The 26,221-nt window shown below is 26.2% G+C and overlaps 1 protein-coding gene across 7 annotated transcripts; it reads right to left on the reverse strand.

Annotated features, from left to right (window-relative positions):
- On the reverse strand, window positions 1-25,884 carry LOC122858784 (mucin-3A-like). 7 transcript variants are annotated; one of them, XM_044161923.1, is made up of 18 exons: window positions 25,833-25,884; window positions 23,947-24,040; window positions 14,674-14,973; window positions 13,486-14,592; window positions 13,209-13,262; window positions 12,753-12,896; window positions 10,234-11,478; window positions 9,992-10,132; window positions 6,531-8,978; window positions 5,682-5,894; window positions 5,455-5,535; window positions 5,237-5,377; window positions 4,559-4,987; window positions 4,300-4,380; window positions 1,113-1,815; window positions 819-1,027; window positions 481-738; window positions 1-393 (listed from the first exon to the last, which is right to left on the reverse strand). In XM_044161923.1, exons 2-18 carry the CDS (start codon window positions 24,037-24,039, stop codon window positions 322-324), a joined length of 7,719 nt encoding a protein of 2,572 aa, XP_044017858.1. In that variant the 5' UTR covers window position 24,040; window positions 25,833-25,884; the 3' UTR covers window positions 1-321. The 7 variants fall into 7 exon arrangements, with proteins under 7 accessions (XP_044017858.1, XP_044017861.1, XP_044017862.1 ...); XM_044161926.1 differs by having other exon boundaries at window positions 6,531-7,355; window positions 8,085-8,978; window positions 13,486-14,973; XM_044161927.1 differs by having other exon boundaries at window positions 6,531-7,355; window positions 13,486-14,973.
- Window positions 25,885-26,221: the final 337 nt, after the last annotated feature.

The raw sequence follows: 26,221 nt of genomic DNA on the forward strand, positions 1-26,221 counted from the left end.
TTCGATAGAAAAAAAAATACATCGATAGAAAAAAAAAAAAAAAACTTTTGTATGATGCAAATGAGGTACATGTTCACTAGACGACTTGTTTATGATTTTTCCGGGATACAACGAGTACTTAGAAATACAGTGTCGTTACAAGAAACTGAAATGACGAGTAATTATTTTTTTTTTTTTTTGCTATGAGAATAATACAAACCATGTTGCAAATCAGATAAGATCAGGATGACATCAGGATCACTGGAACGTGCGCAAGATCAAATGTATCGATGGAATAGAGAAATATATAAATTATGTCAGTAAAATTTTTAAACAAGCTGATCAGACAGTTGCTCCATCAACAACAACTCTCGTACTATTTTTAACAAATGATTGAAATTGTTTAGCTGCTCCCTGTGAGACAAAAATTAAAATAAAAATTATAATACCAACAATTAATATTCAATACAAATATTTTAGTAATGTATATATTTTTTTTACCGTTATTGCAGCACCAAGAAATTGACTAAACACACGAGTTGCTCCAAGAGCAGCATTCAACATTTGATTTCTAACACCACCACCACCACTACCACCATTATTGTCTTCAGAATTTATTTGACGTTGTCCATTAAAGCCAAAATTAAAATTACTAAATAAAGGAGATGGATAAGTTGAGCTTGGTATTCGATTTTTTACTGTTATTTGTTTTGGTTTTGTTGGTATTGGCCTTGGTCTTGATGTACTACCTGTTTGACTCTGTAAATTAATTTTTTTTTATTTTTAAAATATCATTTACCTAGTATGTTACTGTGTTGTATAATTAATTTAATATTTACAATTGATTGAAGTTGTTCACGAAGTTGATTGGCTGGTGTTGATGGTTCAATACCTTGAGATTTTAAAAGCTCAGCAATTAATGCAGCATTACCAGATGTGCTTGATGAGGAAGAAGGTGTTTTAACTTTAGCTTGACCATTCAAAATTGAACGAAGAAAACTCTCATCACTAGATGTTAATGGTGATTGGCTTTTTTTACCATCTTTACCTGTAATAAAAATAATATTTGGGATTCATTGGAACAATCAGTTCAAGTCTTAATCACGATCATTAAAAAATTAATAAAATTAAACCTTTTTTATCTGCTTCATTTAATAATTCAACTAAAAATTTAGCATCTTCTTCAGGTGAAGCTGTTGTTGTTGTTGATAAAATTGGCTTTTGTGTAGTTTTTACTGGTTGTCTTGTTAAAGCAGGTCTTTGTGTTGTTTGAGGAGCAAAAATATTTCTTCCAAATAATGCTTTTAATAAACCAGCACCAAATCTAAACGGAGCTTCAGTTGGTTTTTGTTTTTGAACTGATTTTATTATTGGTTTTTTTGTTGATGAAAGCTTTGTTGTTGTTGGCATTGTTGTTGTAATAGTTGTTGATGTTGTAGTTGACGCAGATTTTGGTGGATGAGTTGGAAAACCGGTCCAAACTTTTTGTGTTGTTGTTGATGTTGTTGTAGGTTTTGTTGTTGGTGGATGAGTAGGAAAACCTGTCCAAACCTTTGGAGTTGTTGTAGTCATTGTTGGCCTTGTTGTCAATGCTGCTTCAGTTATTTTTTTAGTTGAAGCAACAGTAGCCACAGGTTTCCATGTAACAGATTTACTAGTAGTTGTACTTGCTGGTGGAAAATTTCTCGATGTTGTTTGTAATAAATCAATGATAATTGGCTGTGATGATTCATCAATACTTGACAATAGATCCAATGAATTTGGCTCGGAATTTGATGGCTGAATTGCTTTTGCAGAACGTGATGGTCCTGGTTTTGCAAGAGCCAATGATAATATCTAAATAATTAAAAATAATTTTTATCATTACATAAATTTTAAAAATTAATAATAAAAAAAAAATAACAACAAAGCACCATTGACAAATCCGATTTGCTCTACTTGGTAATAATTCATTGAGTGTGCAACAAATAGCTTGTTTTATTATCCACTTAATCTCACACTTGTTTAATATTTATTTTTTGTCTAAATATAAATTATTAGCTTTTCTATATTATTCTTAAATATATTTTTTATTACAATATGTAAATCATGAATAATATGTATATGAAATACATAGTTGTTGGAGACATAAAATACAAAATTGTTACGACTTATATACCAACCTTCAAGTCAGTTTGTCGACTATAAACGCTACCTGGTTTAATCATTAAATTACATATTGAAAATATGGATAAGGGGCGGATAAAAACCCAAGATATATAAGTTGTAAATTTAATCTTGAACTTTGAAGATTCATGTTCTTGAAAAAAATATAAAAAGTATACGTCATTTAGGTAAAATTATATATTTAATATAGTTGACCACTTTAAGAATCATAGAACTCTAAAAGGTTCAATAACTCTTCAAATAAAAAAAAAAAACCCACAACATAATTTTTCAAATAATAATAACAAAAAACCTGATAATACCAATGAAAAAAAAAATTAAGTTACATAGTATTTAATTTTTTTTTTTTCGTTGAATAATCATTACGGTTATTTGACAATGGCTTTTTTGTTATTACCCACGGATTTTGCAAATCATCATTATCGCTCAAGGCACTTGCTTAAAAAATACAAATAAATAATGATAATTATTTTAAAAATAACGTGCAATTTCTTGACGTCATTCTAGTTATCACGTCCAATGCCAATGGCGCGTTAAAAGTTAATTATCGTTGGTCAGACTTGAAGACAAGATGACTCATATTATTGCAATAATTGAAAAAAAAATTATAAAAAATGATTACTATCCAACTTTGACCATACGCACGCGACTATATATATTTTTGATAGATCTATCGACACAAAATACAGGAGATTGGAAAAAAAAAAAATCATAATAAAAAACAAATAGAAAAAAATTATAATAAGAGAAAAAACAAGATGCCCCGAAGGCACGATTCAGAAGGTACAGGAGGTCGAATCAGTTGGCAGGTGACCTCGAAGACTGTACAATTTCTACAATCATGTTTTATTTGTGAATATATATATATATGTATTTTTAATGTTCAATATGTATTGTGTTGCAAAATTTACTGATTTTTATATACATGAACAATGTTACATATACATTTATATATTTATAAATACGTATTATATATACATGAGAACTGCTTTGCTTGACTCGAGGCAAATGATTAAGTGTATTACTAAATCACTGAGAAAACAAACGCATCTATTGACTAGAGGGATGCAATTGCCGATGGATAATTGATCTTGTTGTTTGATGTTTATCTGCCGTTAGTTTTATCGTGCGACAAACAACGTATACACACAATTTTTACATTTTTTTTATTATTGATATATTCTTTTCTTTTTTTTTTTTTTATTTAATTCTTATTTATTTTATTTGTCTATTTTTGTTGATGCATTCTTGAGAGACGTATCATCAATTATTATCAACGAGTCATCTTATTTATTGATTTTAAAAAATTATTTTTATCAGCAAATTATTTTTTTATTTTTTAATTTTATTTTAATTGTTGTTTTTTTTTTATTTTGCAAAATAGATTTATTAATTATATGAAATATTTTTTATTGTAAATATTTTTTTTTATAAAAGAAAAAAAAACAAGATTAATTTTTTTTTTAGAAATTTAATTTTTAAATTTTTCGAATGAATTTATAAATTAGGTATTTGAAAGTTAAAAAAAAATTTTTTTTTGAAATAATAAATAGGTGAACATTATAAAAATTAAAAAAATAAATTTAATTTTTTTTTGAAAATTTAATTTTAAATAATTTTATAAAATTTAAAAAGAATAAAAAAATTAGAGTAGTTAGAAATATGGATTGGTTAATATTATGAGGGATAAAAAAAAAAATTTAATTCTCGATAAAATATGAAAAAAGATAGTGGGTGATTGTGTTGATATCAATGTCGTCATCGAAGGACGCTGACAAGGCCGTATTCGTACGTTCACCGTGACTAGTCGTGTAAGATAATAAATGCTTATGGTTATCATAGAGATACTGTGTTTGTAAAATAAAATTAAAAAAACAAAAAAAAAATCATGATCTGGCAAGATTTTGTTATCAGCAACAATCTCACAAGCAGATATATACCAGCTGGATTTGAATGACTCAAGCAACTTGCAAATTATTATATTTTTTTTTCTCCATTTATAAAATAGATTTATATAGTTTTTTTATTTTTTGCTATATGCGTGTTTCAATATTATTGTTAATAGCTTTTGGCCAAAAGTCAACAAGCGGATATAGATTATTGTTATGCAATTTATTTCGAATGAATTAATTCTTTTTTTTTATTAGTCATTACCTTGTTAGCTAACAGCTGTTCAACTTCAGTCAAAGATTTCGATGTCGAGCTGGCTGATGCTAAATATTCATTTGGTTGTAGCTAAAAAAAAACACGTACATTTAATTAATTAATAATGTTAATAAATAAATTAAAATATTATAATAATAAACACCATTGACTTAAAAATTGTTGATATATTAAATTTAAAAAATTTCCATCAACATAATTATTTTTTCATTATAAAATTTAATAAATTCTATTGAATTATATTTATTACCAATGAATTTAAAAAAGCCAAATCATCAAATGTCGTGCCAAATGGTGTTTGCATGGGAATATTTGTTGTGGTGGATGGCTTGGTTGAGGGGGTAGTAGATGTAGTGCTCATTGTCGACGAAAAAGTACTTGGAACAAAACTCGTTGCTGTTGTTGTTGTTGTTGTTGTTGTTGATGTCGTTGGTCGTGGGCTCATGGTGGTAGTTGTTGTTGGTGGTGGTGTGGTACTGGTAGTAGTGGTCGTCGTTGTTGTTGTTGTTGTTGTTGGTGATGTCGTAGTGTCTGTGGTAGAGACACTTGGTTCACCAGTGGTGGTCGTGATCAAAGTGTCTCTGACTAACTGCGCGTCGTTCAACATGGGGGTGAGGACCCCCGAGAATGAATTTATGGAACTCTCAGTGATCGAAGATCTCGATGGAACCGGCTCGTCCTGTAACATAATTATGTGACCGACGTTGATAATATCTACATTGAAATCATCCAACTCTTTGCCTGGTTTTTCTATCTGACGAAGAGTCAGTAAAGGTCACAAAGACATACTTGTTTAACTCACAACAATATATATATGCAAAAAGATTTTATTTAATTTTATTTTTTAACTATTGTTAATTATTTTTGTATTACCCAACAAGTTTTTTGTATATATTTTTATAAAATTTCACAAGTAATTTTAACTTACACTGACATTTGATGATGAATTTTTTGGAATTCCAAAAATTTGATCAAGTGGATCATTCCATGGTTTACTTGATGATGTTGTATTTTGAATATTTTCAATAATTTCTTGATTTGATGATGGAGGCAAGCCATTTATTGCTTTCTTTATGAAATAAATTTTATTAAACATATATATTATAATTCAAATTTAATTTAATAATTCGTAATTGCTAAACTCACTGTTACAGAATTTATTTTCACACTAATGACTCGCGAATTATTACCGGGTGGATCGTCTGTCCAGTAGTCAATGAACTTCTCCTGAAACACATACAATATGCCACCACAGTGGTCATTTTTAAGACTGTTAATTTGCATTTAATTTTTATTTTAATGTTTTTAATGTTTTTTTTTTTTTTTTATCATCTTCATGTTATTTGCTCTCTTCCGCTCACTCCTACAAGTACCTGTCCAATGTACACGGTGCTGCGTTGACCTCCGGCCTCTTTAGTCCTGCTGGCCTTGTCCCTTTCTCCGTCCTGAATAATACGACCACCCTGTGATGTGACGCTTGAGGGTGTTGCTGCTGTCGGTGGCCCAGGCGTTGTCAATATATTTTCCATTTTTTCTGTTGTACTCAACATTGATGATTTCATTTCCATATCCGACACAACTTCAGTCTAATAAATAAAAAAAAAATATAATAATTTCCATTAAAATCAATTAAACATACAGCATGCATATGGAAAAATTCTTGCATCAATTTTGTTTTTTTTCTTCAACAAAAAATACTGGAAAAAAATGACTACAACTTAATGCTTTCAAGATATAAACATACCAATAAAATTACCATGCAGAAAGTGCAAAATATATATATATATTATTATGGTTTTTTTTTAATTGTGCTTGGTACGGGTGCACTTTAATATATTAACAAATTTATAATCAAGATTCATAAATAAATATATACAAGGTTTCCTGAGCAAATATCATATTTCGATATATATAATTTTTTTTTTATATAAACCTGAAAGAACCAAGCCAATCATACACGATTATATCGGTAACTTGATAGTTGAATGAAAAATTAAAATTATATATTCAACTTTTTTAATTTGACAAAAAAAAAAAAAGTACTTGTTAACACGTCCTCTTTAAAATATATAATTAAATCAAGATTATCATTTAAAATATTATTTGTGCTGTAAAGATTATTAACATGCATTAAGGAATTTTTAAAAATTTAATTTAATATTATTAATGAATTATTACAATTATATATAGGTAAAACAAATATTATTAAGTTAAGTGGGTACCATTTTTGTGATGATAGACTGGTTACTGGTATTATCGGCAGTGGATAATAAAACGGGACCATTGGTTTGATTGGGCCCGTTGCCGTTAGGCCGGAGAGCGTTACTAGACAGTCCAATATTTAGCTGGCTGGGATTATCGTCTGTTTGGCCTCTGGGATTTTTAAGTACATCAACCGCCGTTTGATTATTTAATAACGTGTCATTTTGATTATTCAAAATTTTGTTAGATTGATTAATTAACTGCTCATTAAATAAGGGCCTGTTAGTGGTAGTGCTTGTGGTAGATGTGCTAAGCGTAAATACAATTTCCACCGGTACAATTGGCGGATCCGGTATTACCGTTCCATTTGGATATTTTCGGACCAATTTTCCATCTGGATAAATGCCAAAAATTACATAAGGACTATCAACATTCCTTGCGTCAATTAAATTATCTTCTGGCCGTTTTCGAACAATAGTTTTATTTGGATAAATTCCATAAACATGATAATCTCTAAGGGGTTGACGGGTTGATGAACTTGAACTGAATCTTGGTGCTGGAGTTATTCTGGAGCCACCAAAACGTCCTGTATACTGAGTTGTTGGTGCATTTGTTGTTGAACTGGTATTTGATGACTTCACAGAAGAAACTGTTGTCTCGTTCATTGGATTTTCACTTGTGATTTCGGGTCTTGGAGTATCTGGACTTGTGGAGGACATTTGTGGACTTGTGGAGGACATTTGTTGGGTTGTTGTGAGCATTGGGGTATTTTCAGTCGGGGAAATTGTTGTGGTAGATTGAACGTCGATACCTGCTGTCGTTTCAGTGATTACTGGTGTGCTATTCTGTAAACCAGCAAGCATATCAAGGTCAACTGTTAATAAAATAGTATCAGGGGTTGTTGAATTTAAAGTCATTGTTTGGGGATTAGTTGTTAATTCTGGAATCGTAATTACACTGGGTTCTTCATTCTCTGGGCTGGATTTTTTTAATATTTCTGGCACTGATGTTGTTAAAAGCACTGGATCAATTATGCTGGTTTTGTTAATGGTAGAATTAGTATTAGGCGTAGTTGTTTCAAAAATTAGGGTATCACTTGGAAACATTGTTTGCATCTCTAGAGCCATCGTTGCTGATTCAGTCATCAACGATTGCATTGACTGAGATGACAAATCCATGTCAGAAGTATTTTTATTTCTTATTGAATCAAGAATATCACTAAGTTTTGAATTATCTATATCTAATGTTATATTTCTACTGGTGTTATCCAAAAAGCCACCCAACAATCGACCAGCATTTTCCAGCTCAATTTTAGATTGTTGTTGAATGTTTTGTAAATAAGTTGTGTTATCGCGAATGAGAAGTGTCATTAGACGATTTATCATAGTAAGTAATTCATTGTCAAATGAGCCTGGGAGATCAGTCGTTGAATCTACTAATGATTCATTTGAATTTGAATATTCAAACGTGCTTGAAATTTCCGGTATTATAGTGGTTGTTGAAAAATCTGGATCAGCAGTCACTGTACTGAACGACGGTGCAGTTGTGATATTTTCCATTGCTTCATAAATTACCTGAGTTGTTGAGGGTGCTTCTGTAAATTGAGCAAGACTTTTTAACGTTGGTATTATTAATTCTGAGTGTGTTATTTCAATTGTTGAAGTTGAAGGTACAGCAGTGGTTGAAAAATTTTTTATAATTTCATCATTTGATTGAGAACTTATTGTTGTAGACTCAGTCATTAAAATTTCAGGAATAATTGTCGTAAAAACAGAAGCAGTATCAGTGTTCTCAGTGGAGTTTTGTAGTGATTCTGATAAATTGAAAGAAGCCTGATTTTCAGTGGTAGTTAAAGTTTCCATCGTAGTCAACATCATGTCCGGTAATTCATCAATCATTTCTGGTAATTCATCAATCATTTCTGGTAATTCATCAATCATTTCTAGTAAATCATTCATCATTCCATTGCTGACATCATTAGAAGCCAAAGTTGTCGTTGATTCAGCATTACTAGCCGTTGTTTCCATATCTTCTGTAGGGTTAAAAACAAAAGTGGTGCTGGGTTCGCGATTCAGGACACTTTGAGGCATAACAGTGCTTTCAATTGGGGTCTCAATGACATTTGTTTGGGTGACAGGCATGTCGTCAATAGTAGGCATAGTGGTGGACTCGTTAACAGGGTCTTGGGACTCCTCTACCCCATTTAAACTAGTAGCCATTTTCATTACTTGATCTAAATTTTTTTCTAGTATTCTGGTAGTGTCATTATTAGCATTATTTGTAACATTAGATTGGATAACGGTGTTTTCAATTGGTTCTACCTGAACAATGTCTTGGAATTTTTTAACATTGTCCGTTGTTTGGTCAATTTCATTAGTTATACTAGCAGATTCCAGGGCTTGGTAAAATGTTATCACTTTCGGCTCACCGGGACTTGATATTGCAATATCTGGAGATCTGAGGGTATCCTGGGAACAAAAATATAGGCCGCCCAAGTGCTAATAATATAACATGCTGTGATAAATAATCTATAATGAGTGTTAAATATTTTTAATGTATATATACGTGTTTATTGTGTTATTCACATTGTTATGAATATTTTTAAATATATAGCCCATCAATTTTTACTCAGTGTTAAATGTTTATTTTTAAAAAGGTTCATGTTTGTTGTAGTTTAAAAAAAAAAAAAATATACATTTCGCACCTGCTCAAACATTATAATTCAAACTTGACCATCAGTGAGATTGTTAACAGTCAGAGAACATGAATATTCAACCCACTACAATATTACATTCCATATTTTTATTGACCATATTTCATCCACCTACACCTCCCGACCGCTCCCACGGTTCTACTACCATAAGGAATTTTATGTTATAGTTTTGTCTTATTTATTTTTTTTTCTTTCATTTACAACTTTTTTTTTTTTTTCAATCTCAAGTTTAGTTGTTCACGTATTTATATTGTGTGCATATATAAAGAGAGCGAAACGATACACTTTCACTCTTAATCCTGCTGAGAGTATAAGCGCAATAAAGTCCTTGCAAGACTTATACTTCAAGTCGGCTAATATATGAACCACACGAGGTTACTTTATTATTTATTTTTTTTTTATAACATTTATAAGAGTCTCAAACAAAAATAACTGGTTCTCGTTATCTATATACTTTCTGAAAAAACTGGATGAATAAAAAAGTATAAAAAAAAAAAAATTTAAGTACGCAAAAAGAATTATTTAAAATATCTACAAATAATAAAAAATATAAATTATAAAAAGTGATTTGTTTTGATTTAAAATTTAAATAATATATAATCTAGATTATGTTGAAAGTAATATACAAGTTTGTGTTATGTGATGATGCATACTATGGGATAAATTGTGAGTGTTAAAAAATAATTAATCAAGTTATCATGTGTATGTTTATCTCTTTGCAAATATAAAAAAAAAATGTAAATTTTTTTACAATTTTAATATTCATACCTCTGTTGATTCAAAAGGATTTGTTGAAGATGGTCCTGAAGAATCAAGACTATTTGGTTTTCTTACAAATAATTCAGCGCCTCGATATCTTGCGCTAAACCTTGGTGGAGCACCACTTGGTGTTGATCGTGACTGTGAATTCTTTATCACAAAAAAAAACAATTATTTAAAAAAAACAAACAAACAAATTAAGCAATTTTATGATTAGTTATTTTAATTTTATTTATAGATATTTTACTTACTGAATTATGAACATTACTATAAGATCCACTGAAAATTGGAGTTCTATTTCCAAGTGCACTTAACAATGGTGCAACAGTACTTCTCAATTGTTCCAGCAAACTTGCATTTGAACTTATAAGATATGTTGACTTGGAGGGATTAAATATATTTGAATCTGAATTGCCACTACTGCCTCTACTAGTCAGTGATATTCCTGATGTATCATTGCTAGTGCTATTGCTGATTGTTGAATTTGAAACTTCAATAGCAGGCTCTTGTCTCGTTGATCGATGTGTCATATTTTCTGTTTTATCTGATGAATTATAGTTTGGTATTTTTGGAGTAATAGAAACACTTGAACTATCTTTTATTCCAATTAAATTTTCAACTACTGGAAGTCCTGAATGACGCCTGTATGTTGAAGTCCTTGGTCGAAATTCACGACGCTGAACATGCAATGCTAAATTGCGAGGTGATGTAACTGTTGTCTGTTCATAATTAAAAGTACTTGCTTTCCATCTTGGATTTTTATTTATTGATGTGAAGGATGATTGTGTTGTGGTCGATTTAATACTTGATTGTTCAGTTGTATCACGTAAATTCCAAGCTTTTGGTCTTTTTGTTGTCATAAAATCTAATTTTTTAACTGGTACACTTGATCTTGTTGTTGGTTCTTGCCAATTTCTATCTATATACTCAACATTCCATGGACGAACTGGTCTAACAGTTGAAACAGAACGCTTTGTTGTTGTTGTTGTTGTTGTCGATGATTCTTTTTCAATGGGTTGAACAGATCGTGTCATTGTTTCTTTTGTTGGTGTTAGTGGCTGATATGGAACAGTTGTCTTGACAATTTCACTATTTTCAGTTTTATATTTTATCATACTATTTATTTTATGTGGCTCAACTAATCTATCTGTTTTTCTGCTAATTATTTTTGAAGGTCTAGTTATTTTTTTATCAATCGTTGGGAAAGTTACAGTCACTGATGCTCTGTTTGTCGTTGAAGATGGTCTTGATGTACCAAATCTGGTGGGTCCTTTAATTGTCTTGGGTTCATTTAAACCAAATGCTTCAGATGATTTAGATTGTAGAGCTTTTATTGCAAGCTCTGATGATCTACCTGTTTGTCGTGTTGCTCCTGATGAATTAATTTTCGTTGGCTCTTCTCTCTTTTCTTGAGGTTCAATGACTTTTCTAGCATTTGTCAGATTTACTTGTGACCTTGAAGAACTGCTGACATCAAGTAGCCGTTGTCTGAGACCCTGAAATTTCTTAAATTCATCTTTTGATCTTTTAAATAAATTATTTACATGCGAAAATTTTCCACAGCAAAACAATATTTCGTTGGAAAAAAGTTCATATCATCAAGCTCATTAGAAAAAAATACCTTTTCTGTAACCCATGCATTGTTTTTTTATTTTTTAGAAATTCACAAATGTCATAATAATTGTGATAGATTTTTAATTATTTTTTTCTTGATTATAGTAAATTGAAGCAGCATGCTGTCACAAATAAAATTATAAAATAATTTTTATTTATAAAATTATTCTCATCAATAATTTATCATTTGCAATAAATATTTTGCTGATATTATTTTACGACAAATAAATTTTTAAATATTATTAAGCAAGAAATTTATAAAGAAGATACATGCCGCGAAATACAAAAGACACAAATTGTATAGAAATTCATGTGACACACTTGGCAAATTAAGTAATGCTTATGGTGTTTAATTTTGTCATAATAAAATTAATAAAAAATCAACCTTAAATACATAATTATTCTTCTTTATCTAGCTTTTTAAATAACCGTGTTATAAAAATAACTTTCCAACAAAAAAAAAAAACATTTTAAATTGAAAAAACTTTTAACCAATTAAAAAGACTAATGACCGATTACACAAGCCAAGTGTTTTCTGTCTCATTCTAGCCGAATCGCGTTCACCTCGTTGTCCACTTTCAGCTCTGCATGATATTGTATACTTTCTCCGAGCAGATGAAAATAAAAATTTTAAAAAACAAATTGTAATAATATCAACAGCTATACATAACAAACATGGGTGGAGTTTGGGATATCTCTAGAATCAATTACTATTTACTCGCTTGATATTCTCTTCAAGTACACGTTCAGAATAATAGACAAAAAAAAATAAATAGAGCATATAAAAATTTAAAAATTTAAAAAATTTAAAATTTCAATATTAATTTCCATAAATATTTATTCATTTTTTTTCCTTTTGAATAAGCATTGTCAAAACCTCCAATTGTAATCATCCACCATAAATAAAAATAAATAAATTGACGGATAAAAATTACAAAAAAATTCATTGCCACAACTCATTAACGTAAAATTTTTCAAGTCAAATATAAAAAACTGTCTTCAATTATATTTTTAAAAATTTTAACGTTGATGAGTTGTAACACCCTCCAGGTACCAAGCATAACGCCAATTGTCCAGTCTCAGTTGGTCATCAATTTGGCGTTTAAAAATAAATAAATTCCCACAATAAAATAAAACCGAAATTTATAATTCTTACATAGGAAATATCCTGGTTATTTGATTCCACAAATGACTTTGTACGATTTTTAATTGAAAGAGATTCATCTGATAAATTATCATCCTTTGAATTTTGATTTTCAGTGGAACGTAAATGACGAATTAACATCAGCATGTTATTATCCTGTACACAATCATTATTAAACAATAATCCACAACAAATTTCGATTAGAAAAAAAAAAAAATTAATACATTATCAAATTTTCTCTAGTAAATTTATAAATATATTTTTTTTTTTTTTTAGTTTTTTAGAGCATTAAACATTTAGTATGAAAAAAAAATATATTAAAATTATTTATGAAGAAACTTGAAAATTATTTATAAATACATTTCGACCTTGTTATAATGCAGAGATCGTGGCCGTTGCATGCGATTTAATAATTAGTATTATGTAATATATTTAAAAAAATATAAATTATAAATTTTTAGTACTCACTTCGTTAACTTGTACAGAAGTTTTTGATGATAGGTTCTTTGTGTCTGAGGATTTCTGTAATAATAAATATTTGTTTTAAATAAAAGAACAAAAAAAAATTTATGCAATTTTTTTTTGTTGGATAAATTTATACTGGTGCAATCAATTACCTCAGGCTATATAGTTGCATTATGTTTAGTATCAATTTACTATTGAATTAATTAGCTAGATATTTTATTCTTAAAATTTTTATTTAAATATTAATATACAGTTTTTAAATAAGTAAAATCTAACTTGCCAATTGTGCTAATTTTTCTTTAAATTCTGGTGGATAATTTTCAGTTTCATCAAGCTCTCGATCAGCCTTCAGTGTCACTGAAGTTTTGTTGGAGTGTTTGATATTTCTAGCACCACTTGTTGACTGCGGCTCTGTTGTAGTTGATGGAGTTACTGTGTTTATTGTTGTTGATGATGTTGTTGATGATCTTGATGGGCTGTTAGTGGAGGGTAAACGACGTGACATTGTTAATTCATAATTTTTTCTCGTCTGGGTTAATTGTGCTCTTTGAGCAACTGGGGTTGTTGAATGAACATCAGCTGCTACTTTGCGACTTCGAAGCTTTAAATTTCTACCAGGTAATTCATCTTTTAATGATGTTTTTGTACGAACTGTTGGCAAAACTGTCGTGAAAATTTGAGCTTCAGTAGTTGTCATGACCCTCTCAACAGCAACTGTTGATAATTCATCAGTTACAAATTTTACATCAGATTTAATTTTATTATTTTCACTTGATTTTTGTGTTATTTCTTGTTTTTTTAATTTTTCCATTTTTCTAGGTGTTTCTGATTTTCTTGATGGCTGTATATTTTGTGTACTTTGTTCTGGTTTTTTTCTGTCATTATTGTATCTTGACTCGGTTCTCGTTTCTCTCGACTGACTACTGATATTCTTTGATTCAGTTGAACCTCTTCTATTGACCCTTGGTGATAAAGTTGTCGAAATTTTTTCTCTCAAAGAACCACGTAATCTTTCTGCTGATTTTTTTTGTGTAAAATCAGCTTTTTTACTAGAACTTTCTAATTTTAAATCCAACGAATCTTGTTTTTCAGTGCCACGTTCTGTAAAACGTTTTTTTGAATTTCTAGGATTTTCTGTGGCTCGATTGATAGCCTCCCTGGGTATTTGTGATTCGACAAATGAGCTTTTTCTAGACATAAATTTACTACGCTGTTTTAAATCATCAGCTGGTACAATTGTTTGAGAATTTTCCGCTCTCTTAAATTCTACACTGTCAGAACGTCTTTCAATATTTTTTGAATTAAAACCCCTAGATGTCAAACGTCCTCTTTGATTGACTCGATCATTCGGTGAAAGTTCAACTGGTGTCTCAAGATTCGTTTCATCCTGAAATTTAATCGGACGTTTATCATCGACTTCAGGAAGATATCTTCTATCTTCTGTAGCTGCTTTTGTCAAATCATTTACCAATGATTCACGTCTCAATTGTCCATTCTTTCTCAATGATTCTGTCCTTCTACTTGAGGTACCAGTTAATTTATCGATTTTTATTGATCCGATATTTTTATCATGGTCAGCGTGATTTTTCAGGGTGGTTGAGTGATTTTTATCAGATGATGCCCGTGGGATTTCACGACGAGTTGTACCCCGACGAGTTGACCTCGTTAAAGTGGTGAAAGGCACGGGGGTCGTAACAATTTTTTTTTCAACCTTCATATTAAATCGTGAACCACCTCGACTTTGGATTGTCGTATCATGACCTTCAACCTGCAAAAAATATCACGTCAATTAGTCTTACAGGATAACACAAATAATCTATATATATATTTTTCATTTTTTTTATTTATTTACTTTCAAACTTGCATGCATAATAAAAATATAGAAATAAAAATCTGGGTGTGTCCGTGGACTAGTAACCTTGTTGATTCGAAAGATGCGTGAAAGTAACGAAAATTTATAATATAATGGTAGCGACAAATGAAAAATAATAATAAAATAAATAATTTAAATGAGATTGAAGAATTATTTTATTTTCATATAATATTTTTTATTTTTATTTATTGCCTGGTTTATTTTGAAGGAGAATAAAAAGCCAGTAGTGTTTTTGATAATTTGAAGGGCGGAGAAGTTTGGTTGTCGAGTTTAATTTACAAGCGCTCAATGTGCTGAAACTATTAGTCTGAATTTTAATTTTATTCTACAAGGTAAGCATGTTTTATTAAGTAAATTAAATCATCTTGATTATGACATTTTTATTTATGCCATATTACATTCACACCTATCACTTGTATTCATCGCAAGATCTCAATCAATTTATTTAGTTTTTTTTAAATAAAATTGATTGAAAGAAAAAAAAACAACCTACAATCATTTAAATTGTTTATGAAATAATTTTTTTTTTTCACAGTATTCAAATGTAAATTTATATATTGAAGCATAGCCAATTATTTTTTTTAGTTTTTTTACTTACTTATTTTACATAATTGACAATTGATCGACGAGCTACGTGCATTTAATTTTAATAAATTCTTATGGACACACTGGGTTGCCATTAACACAGTGGCAACATTATAAATAAATCTCATAATTATATATACTGTCAGGTGAAAAATAAAATCACATAGTTATTTTTTTTTTTTTTTAAATTAATCAAATATTTTTTTTTTACAATAAATCCTTTTTTCGCAATCGATAAATGTAATTTTATAAATTCATTTTTTTAATTAAGTACGTATTATTAATTTTAAATTAATAGCTTTTTTTTTGCTTAAAAATATTTTTATATTAATTAACTAATAAATAAATATAAACTTTTATAAATAAAAATTGAACTAAAAATTATTTGAATTTATCAATTTTAAAAATAATTTATGAAATTTTTGCGATATTAGAAAGCAAATAAAATACAAAACAGTTTAGTAAATTATATGACAATATTATTTTTGAACTGTATTATTTAAAAAATGAATAAAAATCATGTGTTATTTATTTTTCAATAATCCGATAATTTTAAATTCTTATTAAATTATAATTTTTTTAATACTAATTTTCGTATTATTTTTATATTTTATCATTAACGATTAAAATTACATTTATTTTTTTTTTCAGACTTAACTCTTACATGAGATGATGTAATGGTGAATGACTTAAATTTCTGTCATGAAACAGGGACGACAATCAGTTTGAAAAGTAAAAGTTCTGATGCATCGTTGTCCAACAAAACTGGTCCAATTTTTTCATTTATTTATACTAAAAAATCAACGGTCTTTGCATATTTGGAACGAAAATTCCCATCATTTATTATGTGACATATTATGAGGCATTATGTTCAGTTCCGCATTTGGACATTGTTATAAAACAATATTATAATTTAATATTTAAAAAATTGCATTATAGATTTAGCTGCATTTTTTTTTGCATTTATAAAATTGCATGAATTTATTCTCACGTGTTTAACAAGTTATTTTATAACATCTCAATAATGATTTAATATTATTTTGCAAAAATATTGAACGCACAATTTACAAATTGATCGATTGAATATGAAGATGTTAATTATTTGTAATAATTTATTACAAACATGCAATAGAATATTTAATTACAAATTTTTTAATTATTCTTAGCTTAGAAATTATCATGAACAGTTCAATTTCTCACGAAGCAGATATACATCTGAGGTGTTAAAATCATCAATATTTTTTCTTCAATTTATTTATCATCATTATTTTTTATTATATCAATTTATTTATTTATTTTTAATGCAGTTTTTTCGTTGAAAAATTTAATTTATTTTAGAGAAAGTAATAATATTTTTCCATGAATTTTAAATTATAATAATCGTTTATAAAAAAAAAATTTATTTTTCATCTAAATTCTCGTATTGTTGTACATATAACTTTCAAAAAAAAAAAATAAAAAATAAAAAAAATTCTGCATGGATTTGTCACAAGTACAAAGTTACAAATACAAAGTTATAAAATTTTAAAAAAAAAAAAAAAAACTAGTACATGTTTTTGTTTCTAAATTCAACACTGAGAGAAATTTTAACTAAAAATTACAAACGTATAAGAAAAAATTACAAAGCGAATAGTAAAAACTGCGTTCCTCCGATTATTTGTAAGAATTATTCGTATATTGATAAATAATTTTTACAATAAAGTTGTAAAAATTTGGCCATTGACTATATACAACACTAAGCCATAAAAATTACATAATTTTATTGTAATTTCTCTTTAAAAAAAATGACTAAATTCACGATACTCACAAGTAAATTCTAGCAGACTGAGAATTTACCCACTACCGGTTTTAGAATTTACTATATTTTATTATAAATTTTATTTAAAAGTTGGACATTTTTGTTAAGTTCGGCAGTTTGTGCTAGATTCACGGAGAACGGCAATCATCCCGGCAACATTTTTTCTTTTCTGTTTACACGCTTAAAACTCGAAAACTAATTGATAAATAGAAAAATTCATTCTTGATAAATTGTTCAGAAATAAATTACCAACAATAAACCTCGCTTAACCCCATACCTAGCTTCAACAGATAAGGCTGTAGAAATGTTTGAAATTACATGACAATTCAATCATTTGTTCAATCAGTCGGCCATCTTTGTATTATTTCGCCTCACAAAAATTTTACAAAGCGATATAGTAAAAATATTTAAGTCTATGCTAACTTTATATATGTGTACATGATAAATTTTATTATATGTATAGAATATTTATTAAATTGTTCAGTATTTTATTTGAACTTATGATATTTTTATCGTTTCATCAAAACATGTATGTGCTTTATTTTAATTAACTCATAACTCATTATCTAAGACATTAATCAAAAAAAGTAATTCTTTATAAATTGTTTAGAATTAAATTCTCAATAATTAACTCCACTCAACCCCATGTCTATCTGCAATAGATAACGATGTACAGAGACTTGAAGTAACATAACAATTTTTTGACATTGTGTGACATTTTACATAATTTTATTGTAGAATATCATCTCTCGCGGTCAATCCCAGAAATAAAACAAAAATTACAAAGCAGTATAGTAATTTCTATTCAACATGAGTTTTAATTTTTAGTTAAAATTTCTCTCAGTGAATAACGCGAATTGAATAAATAAATAAATCAAAAATTTTATGTTGTTTTTTTATTTTTTTTACTGTAAATGTAAATAATTTTATGACAAAATATTTATACCGACTGTTAAAGTGAGTTAAATAATAAAATTTAAAAAATTAAAAATTAAATTTAATAAGTCAATTGAAGGTGTGGTCTGAATAAACCTTTCACAAACAATAATTATTAAGAATATAAAAAAAAAAATCCATTCTTTTCATAAACAAGTAAAAAAAATTTTTGTAAAGTTTTTTTATTGTAATAATATCTGAATATTTAATCTGATAAAAAAAAATTACAATAATAATTTTTTTCGACAGTTAAAAAGTTAAAAATAATATCCAATTGTTTTTTTATTAACAAGACAAAATTATATTGTAAAAATTTATTTACTTGAGAATTTAATAATCTGATGGAAATAAAATTATTGTAATAATTTTTTGACAGTAAAAAAATAATAAGTTTCATAATAAATATAAAAAAAAACCTGTCCATCAGTTACTTTCGTGTCCGACTAATCTTTGGACCATTGAATGTCATCAACAGTTTTTTACCTTCGCATTCAATTCAGAAATTTATTTCATATATTTGCATAAATATATATCGAACATTTGCTTTCTAGTTTAAAACTGTATCAATGATCAAGGACATTTTAATTTTTTTTATCATTTTTTTCTCACTCAGGTGTATCTTAATTATCATCCAAATAATTTCACAATAGTTGACATATTATTTATCATTTTTTTATTCAATAATTATCAACAATATATATCACAATCAATAAGCATTAAAAATAGGGTAAATAAATGGAAAAATTCTTTTAAATTTTCTACCTTATGTCGAGTAGAAATTTATAATTAAATATAATTTATTTTTCTCGAGTTTTCTTTTGGTCAAATTAATTTTCATATTTATTATTTTCTATTTAACTTTATTATTTTTCTTGAATAAAAAGTTTAAATTATTTTCAACTCAAAATTTTAAATTATAATTTAAAAAATACTTAATTTTTTTTCAAAAAAAGTCATAAAATTTAAGAAAAAAAAAATACAAAAATACAGCTTAAAAAATATTAATCAATTTAAAATTAACAAAAAAATTTTTTTTTATTTTTAAAAATACCGTATAATAATAAATATATTTTCATTTTTATAAATTTAAATCAACATTAGTTTTCTTGAAAAACAACACAGACAAATAAATACTTTTTAGAAATAACAATTTTTTTTTCTGTAATACAATAAAATATGTATATTATTTATTTCTCAATTTTATTAAATTTCAATTTTATAAAAATTATTAGTTTCTAATGAATGATTCCAGATATATTCATTGATGCATTGAAACTTTTCCGTCATTTTTTTCTTCAATTGCATAAAACACATGTATATAATTACTAAATATATCCTCACAATAATTATATCTACCAATGTCCCCTTTCTTTTATATATTTCAATAAAAAAAAAATCATAAAATAACAATAATATAATTTCAAATTTTAAAAAATAAAATATTCTAAAATTAAAAACTTCAAAAGAAAAATGAATATATTTATCAAATATTATTATTAATAGTTCAAAAATAATGTAGATCTAATTTTGATATATTCCAGAATAATTTCTAATTACATAAAATTATAAACCATTCTTTTCCAAGAACTATTTGTATTTTTAAAATAACTTTTATCTAATTTTCTTCACGTATTGCCTCTTACATATTTATACAATACTACGTGATTGGACTTGGAACTCAACCTAGTAAATAAATAGTAAAGGTAAATAATAAATAAAAAATAAAAAATGAGACCACAATGTGTCGAGAAGAGACCGGTTCGATCCACATCGATTATCATGTGTACAGTCTGTAAAAACATGCTGCAAGTTGATGCAACTAACTCCTCGAAAAATCAACAAACACATATTCAAAAGAAAAAAAATAACAATTTCAACAAACACTTGTTTTCAGTATACAAATGTACACACTTGAAACTGGTATATACTAGCTTAAAATTAAGCTCTCGGGTAAAATGATAAAGTCGTTAAATAACATCATAATTATCTTGAAAAATTTAAATCCACAAATGAATAAAAATTTCAAACGATCATTAATAAACAGTAAATATTTGTTGTTAAATATTTAATAGGCAAAGTAAATTTAAAAAATTTAAAAATGATTAAATAATTTTGTAATTTTAAAATTCATTTAGTGCAAGGACTTTTTCAATAATAAATTCATAAATTTATCAGTATATTGCAAACACGTGGGAAAGTCAAATTTAGTATTTCTTTGTTTTAAAAAAAAGATGATTTACAAATAAATAATAGTTACAATATTATTATTATTATTAAATTTTAGTTTTGCAATTTATCAATTATCATCAATGTCAAATTTTCATTTCGTTTTTGTTGTTGAGATACTTGGAATTAATTAATTAATAACAAGTTAATATTTACAAAATAAATATTTACTTTTTGTTATAAACTTTCACGTATTATACATGTAGTTTAACAAAACAATACTCAATTTTACGTAATTAGAAATTATACTGAAATATGAGTCGATAAAAATTTTTATAAATATATTTTTTTTTAATATTTTCAAGTGATTGATATAAGAATGTAAAATAGCTTTTTTAAACTATTAATAAACAATTTTTAAAGATGATATTATATAGTTTTTATTTATTTTTTTTAGTTTACATATTAGTATTATAATATCCGTGAAAAAAAAAATTGATTGATTACTTTGTTTGGTGTATGAAATAATTATAAATTCATAACGACGAGAAAGTGTTGTTGGAATATCAGTTTTCATTTATAGACATGAAATAAACATTAGCAATTTATAAATATAATTATTTGGACGTTGATCGTTCATCATATTGATAGATTAAAGATCAAATAATTTTTTATTTTTGATGAGAAAATTCATTGCACTGCATTACTAGCAATATTTTTATAATAAAAAAATTAATAAAATAATTAAAATTGACTATTAAATATGCAAAAATAAAAAGAAATTAATTTATAAATAAAATTTTAACTGAGTATAATCAAAATTTAATGATTAAAAATTTATATAATAAATATTAAACTTGAATAAAACTAGAGATGATGAAAAAAAAAGTTGTAGAATTTTATAAAATTTATTGTGAAAACTTTGAGATACTAAAACTATTTTTCAATATGATATTTCTTTAATAATTTATTTATTACAAATTCGTCCTTGCTATAATTATTATAAATATAATAAAATTCTTAAGGACATCAAGAGTTTTATGTACACTTTATCTTCCAACTTGGATTTTGCAATGTGTATAATTTTGAATTAATAAATATGAAAAAAAAAATGTAAAAAAAAAAACAAACAGGTGGGTTAGAGTGAGTGGTTGTGTACATAATTAACACGCTCAATTAATTGCCATTTGTTGAATAAACATTTTATGCAGATGGCTTTATGACATATTTTTGTTACCTAACTTTCACATCATCTCATTACCTTGATGCCCATCAATAATTCAACAAAACTATCGTATTAAATTTTTTACCAGAGCATTCTAAAAAAAAAAAAAAATTGTCCATCGAAAATTTTATAAAATTATCATATTGTCGATGTAAATATACTTTACATAAATTTCATAACGAAAAAAATGTACGACTGAATGAGGAAGCAATTTTGCAATCATCTGATGAGTTCTTGTTTTTTTTTTTTCTTACGCATTTTTCTTTGAGATTTTTTATGGAAAAAAAAAAATTATTTAAATGATATAACTCTCGCATGTTGGGTATAAACTAGTATAAATGAAAATTGAATGACCGGAGATATGGTACAGTAACCTATCGACGAGAAAAACCTGATTCTCCATGAGTCTGTTAATTCATTTTATAAATTTTAAAAGTAATTTTTATTCTTTTTTTTCTTCTAAGTTGAATAAACTCGTGGCTGTTTAATTTTCACCTATAGCGATTGATTTGTAATATTTTTTTTTCATTCTCAAATGAAGCGAGAAAATTTAAATATTTATTAAACCTTTTGGACAATTAAATTTTTAACATGTTAATAATTTTTCTTATTTCTAATTTTATCAAAAATTATTATAATCAAATGTATAAATTCATTTTTAACTTTTCAAAATGAACAAATGAAATTTTCTTTTTTTATTTTCGATATTTATCTATTTATTGTTGTTCGATTTTGAAAGAATAAAAAAAAATATTGTCAGGTTATATGGAGCTTACAGTTGAATCAGTTGGATTGTAAATATATCGCGTGTGTCGAGTTTTAGTATAAATGTATCACTATGACTGTTACCAAAAGGTCAAGCCCTGCTTACCACTGCGTGACCACATGGCGAATGGCTTGACTCGCGACTAGGCGTGTCAATGAAAGCGATTTTAAAAAATTCAAAAAAAATAACACCACATGATTTAATCAGACCTATCAAAAATTCACGACATAATATAAATATTTAAATAAAAAAAAAGTCCTGTCCATAATAAAATTAACGTTAAAAAAATTTATAAATACCTGTAAAATTTTTTAATTAAAAAACTTAAATAAATTATAATTTATAAAATTCAAAAATTAACATCAAGATATTAAAATTATATGTTTAAAGAAATTTACTTATATATATTTAAATAACTATAAAAAAATTCATCAGCTTTATTTTAATTGTTAAAGAAAAATAACATCGCGTTATTTCACGCTCGTCTAAATTTTTATGAATGCGTTTATTATTGTACCGTTGATATCGTGAATTTAATATGTTTACGTGTATTAATAATATTTTTAATTTCCTGGTGTTATACACATAATATTTTTAAATATTAAAATTGCCGATAGTATAAAGTATAAACAAAAAAAAAAATAGAAAAAAAACACTGATGAATGATTAATGGCATTATCTCATATTATAAAATGTATTACTATCATTAAAATATAAAAAAACAAATAAAAAATAAATATATTTTTAGAATAATTAAAAAATCAAATAGTTTTATTAGAGAAACTGCATGACTATCAATATTTAAAGCGTCAATCATGAAACATGACACGCACGAAATGTTAGAAAATCAAAAACATTCAAGATGACACAGAAATTTTGTTTAATGGAAAAAATATAAAAAATATATTTACATGAAGCAAAAGAAATAGAAAATTATCGAAACATTGTTTAGGAAATTAAATAGATTATAAATTTAAAAAAAGTGAAGGTAAAGAGAATGGCAAAAAATAGATAAGAAAGAAGGAAGGACATCTGTTATAATAATTGATTTGAAATCGATTGCTGTTAATAATATATTTTTATTTAAAAAAAAAAAAATATATATAATAACATTGTAATTTTTCTACATTGTTGCTACCAACTGAGCATGATATAATTTATTTTTTTTCCTTCAACCAACAATTAACCGTCATTAGTTTGTTATAAAATGGAAAAAAAATTTCCGGGTGTAATTTTTTAATTTATTCATTTATTTTTGTGCTAAATAAAAATTAATTTGCAATTAATACAATTTATTTTGTCCATGAACTTGTGTTTATTCAATTAATAATTAATAATTTTTTAATAAATAAACTTGCAAGTTTTTATTATAAAAAGTAAATTTTTACTTACATTTTCATTGACTGGCTTACGTAAGCAATCACCTCCGACAAATAAAAGTGTCACCACTAATGTTGCCGCAAACCACCAAAACCACCTAGCCATTCTGAAAAATAATTTTAATAAATTGATTATTTTTATATATTTATTTTTAATATTTTAAAATCAAAAAATTACTTTCTTTTGTTTTTTATTTTTTAAATTTTCATGATAATGTGAAATTTTTATATATTTTTTTTAAGGTGAAAGCATTAAGCATCATTTCGAATTTGTTTATATAGCTGACTTTCATTCAGGAGGATAAAAATAAAAAATAAAAGTAAAAATAAATAATATAAAATTAAATAAAAAATAAATATTTTTTAACGTTCATAGAATTACAATTTTTTGACCTGTATATGCAGAAAATAAAACGAAAAAAAACCATAAATAAAACCTCAAGTATATGATGTAATTAGACATAATTTTTCTAGTTGTTAAAATTGTCTAAATTTAGATATTTCAAAAATAAAATAAAACAGTTAATGTTATTTAAGAAAAAGTATTTGAATAGTAAAATTTAGTTTGAAGGATTCACCTCGCAGCTTTTGCTTTCCAATTTCTGCAGTGAATTGATGCGGACACGCATGAATTGACGTTACACTTCGATAAAATAAATATCGAACAAATGTCACTTTCGTATGATCTAAAACTAGGTCAATTGTTTTGCTATTTTTGATGTTAGATAAATAGAAAAATAAAAAAATGAATAATTTATTAAATAAACAGTTGTGTAGCCAAATAAAAAATTGAACAAACCAATAAATCAATAAATAAACAAATAAATAAATAAAGTAAATAATTAATTTAAAAAAATATAAATAAATAAATAAACAAATAATCAAACAAAAAATTAAACAATTAAATTATTCAAATAAAAATACCATCAAAATAATATTTCTAAAAGAAATAAAAAATTCTAAATTTATATTTACTATTTATTGTTTCAATAAGATCCTTGAGTTAAACCTTGAACTTGATTATAACAATGGTACACAAGCATATCGATCTTGGATGGACCTGATGATTCAAAAGTGAAGGTGTTCAATGCGAAAGTAATTTCAACACGAGGCACGATCGAAAATATTTATTTTACTATACACTAAATACCGTTAGGTAAATAATAATTCTAAACGTAGTTTATATTTATTATTTTTTCATTCAATAATTTATTTATCAATTTTATTTTTACAAATAAATATTAATAATTAAGACTTATTCAAAATTAAAAAAATAATATTAAGTTTTATTGCAATTAAATTTGATGGTTTTTTAATTCCTTCTTTTCCTTGTCATAAATTAAAACCTGTTTTAAAAATGTCACATAACAATCAGTAATTTGCATAATTTAGAAAAATTTATAAGTTTAAAAAATTAATTATGCATCATCTTTAGTAGAGAGTGATTCTCACCGTCAAAATCAAGTTTAATTTTTGTTTTTTTTTTGAACCTTTCTATCTTGAATAAATTAATATTTTATTATTTATCGATGAAACGTTGAAATTATATGCGAATTTATAGTATTTTTTTTTTCACTTTTTATATAAAAAAAAATAAAATATCTGGTTGCTCTGGTATAATGTTAAGTCTGTGAAAGTGGACTGTCGGATATACGAGCAACGGTCAGTTGATCTCGTTGACTTGTTTAATATTCCACAATTTCATTTTGTCGCACTTTTAACTACTCAGCCATAATACCATGACAGTATTTATTTTTCATAATTTATATACTATTTAAAATTTACCAAACAATTATTTATAATTCGAAAATAATTATCAATGTATCATTAATAAATATAAATAAATCAATTTATTAAAAAATCTTTACAATATCAAATTTAATTAAAAATATATTTTACCTTGATTATATTTTTCTAATCCAAATTTCGCATATCAAAAATCACAAAAAAAAATTATAAATATAAAAAAATAAAAAACAACACAATCACAAAAATATTTCACGTTAAAAAAAAATCTATATAAATAAATTTGTAAATCACAAAACTCAGCTGAATAATAAATCACTAAAATAAAAGTAAAAAAATTTCAGTTATTTAATTTTTTCTAAACCCTATTTCCAATCAATTTTTTTTTTCAATATAAAAAAAAAAAAAATTAATGTTTTGTAAATAATTGCATTTTGCCGGTTTGCACTAGCGTGTAACGGTGCAGTGAACGGTGTGTCGAAGACAAATGTAGCCCGATCGAATGTCCGTGTCAAAAAATGGGGCAGGTACCACTGACTTGT

This window comes from Aphidius gifuensis, linkage group LG6, assembly GCF_014905175.1.
Source record: "Aphidius gifuensis isolate YNYX2018 linkage group LG6, ASM1490517v1, whole genome shotgun sequence".
Classification (NCBI taxonomy): domain Eukaryota; kingdom Metazoa; phylum Arthropoda; class Insecta; order Hymenoptera; family Braconidae; genus Aphidius; species Aphidius gifuensis.

What these genes read in the sequence shown, in the direction of transcription:
- LOC122858784 (XM_044161921.1), bottom strand. Translation starts at nt 24,039, where the DNA reads ATGGCTAGGTGGTTTTGGTGGTTTGCGGCAACATTAGTGGTGACACTT. An exon ending in ATAACCAGGATATTTCCTAT is followed by an intron (nt 11,479 to 12,752) that starts GTAAGAATTATA and finishes AAGAAATTTCAG; the next exon opens with GGTCTCAGACAACGGCTACT. An exon ending in AAATGAAGCAGATAAAAAAG is followed by an intron (nt 1,028 to 1,112) that starts GTTTAATTTTAT and finishes TTTTTATTACAG; the next exon opens with GTAAAGATGGTAAAAAAAGC.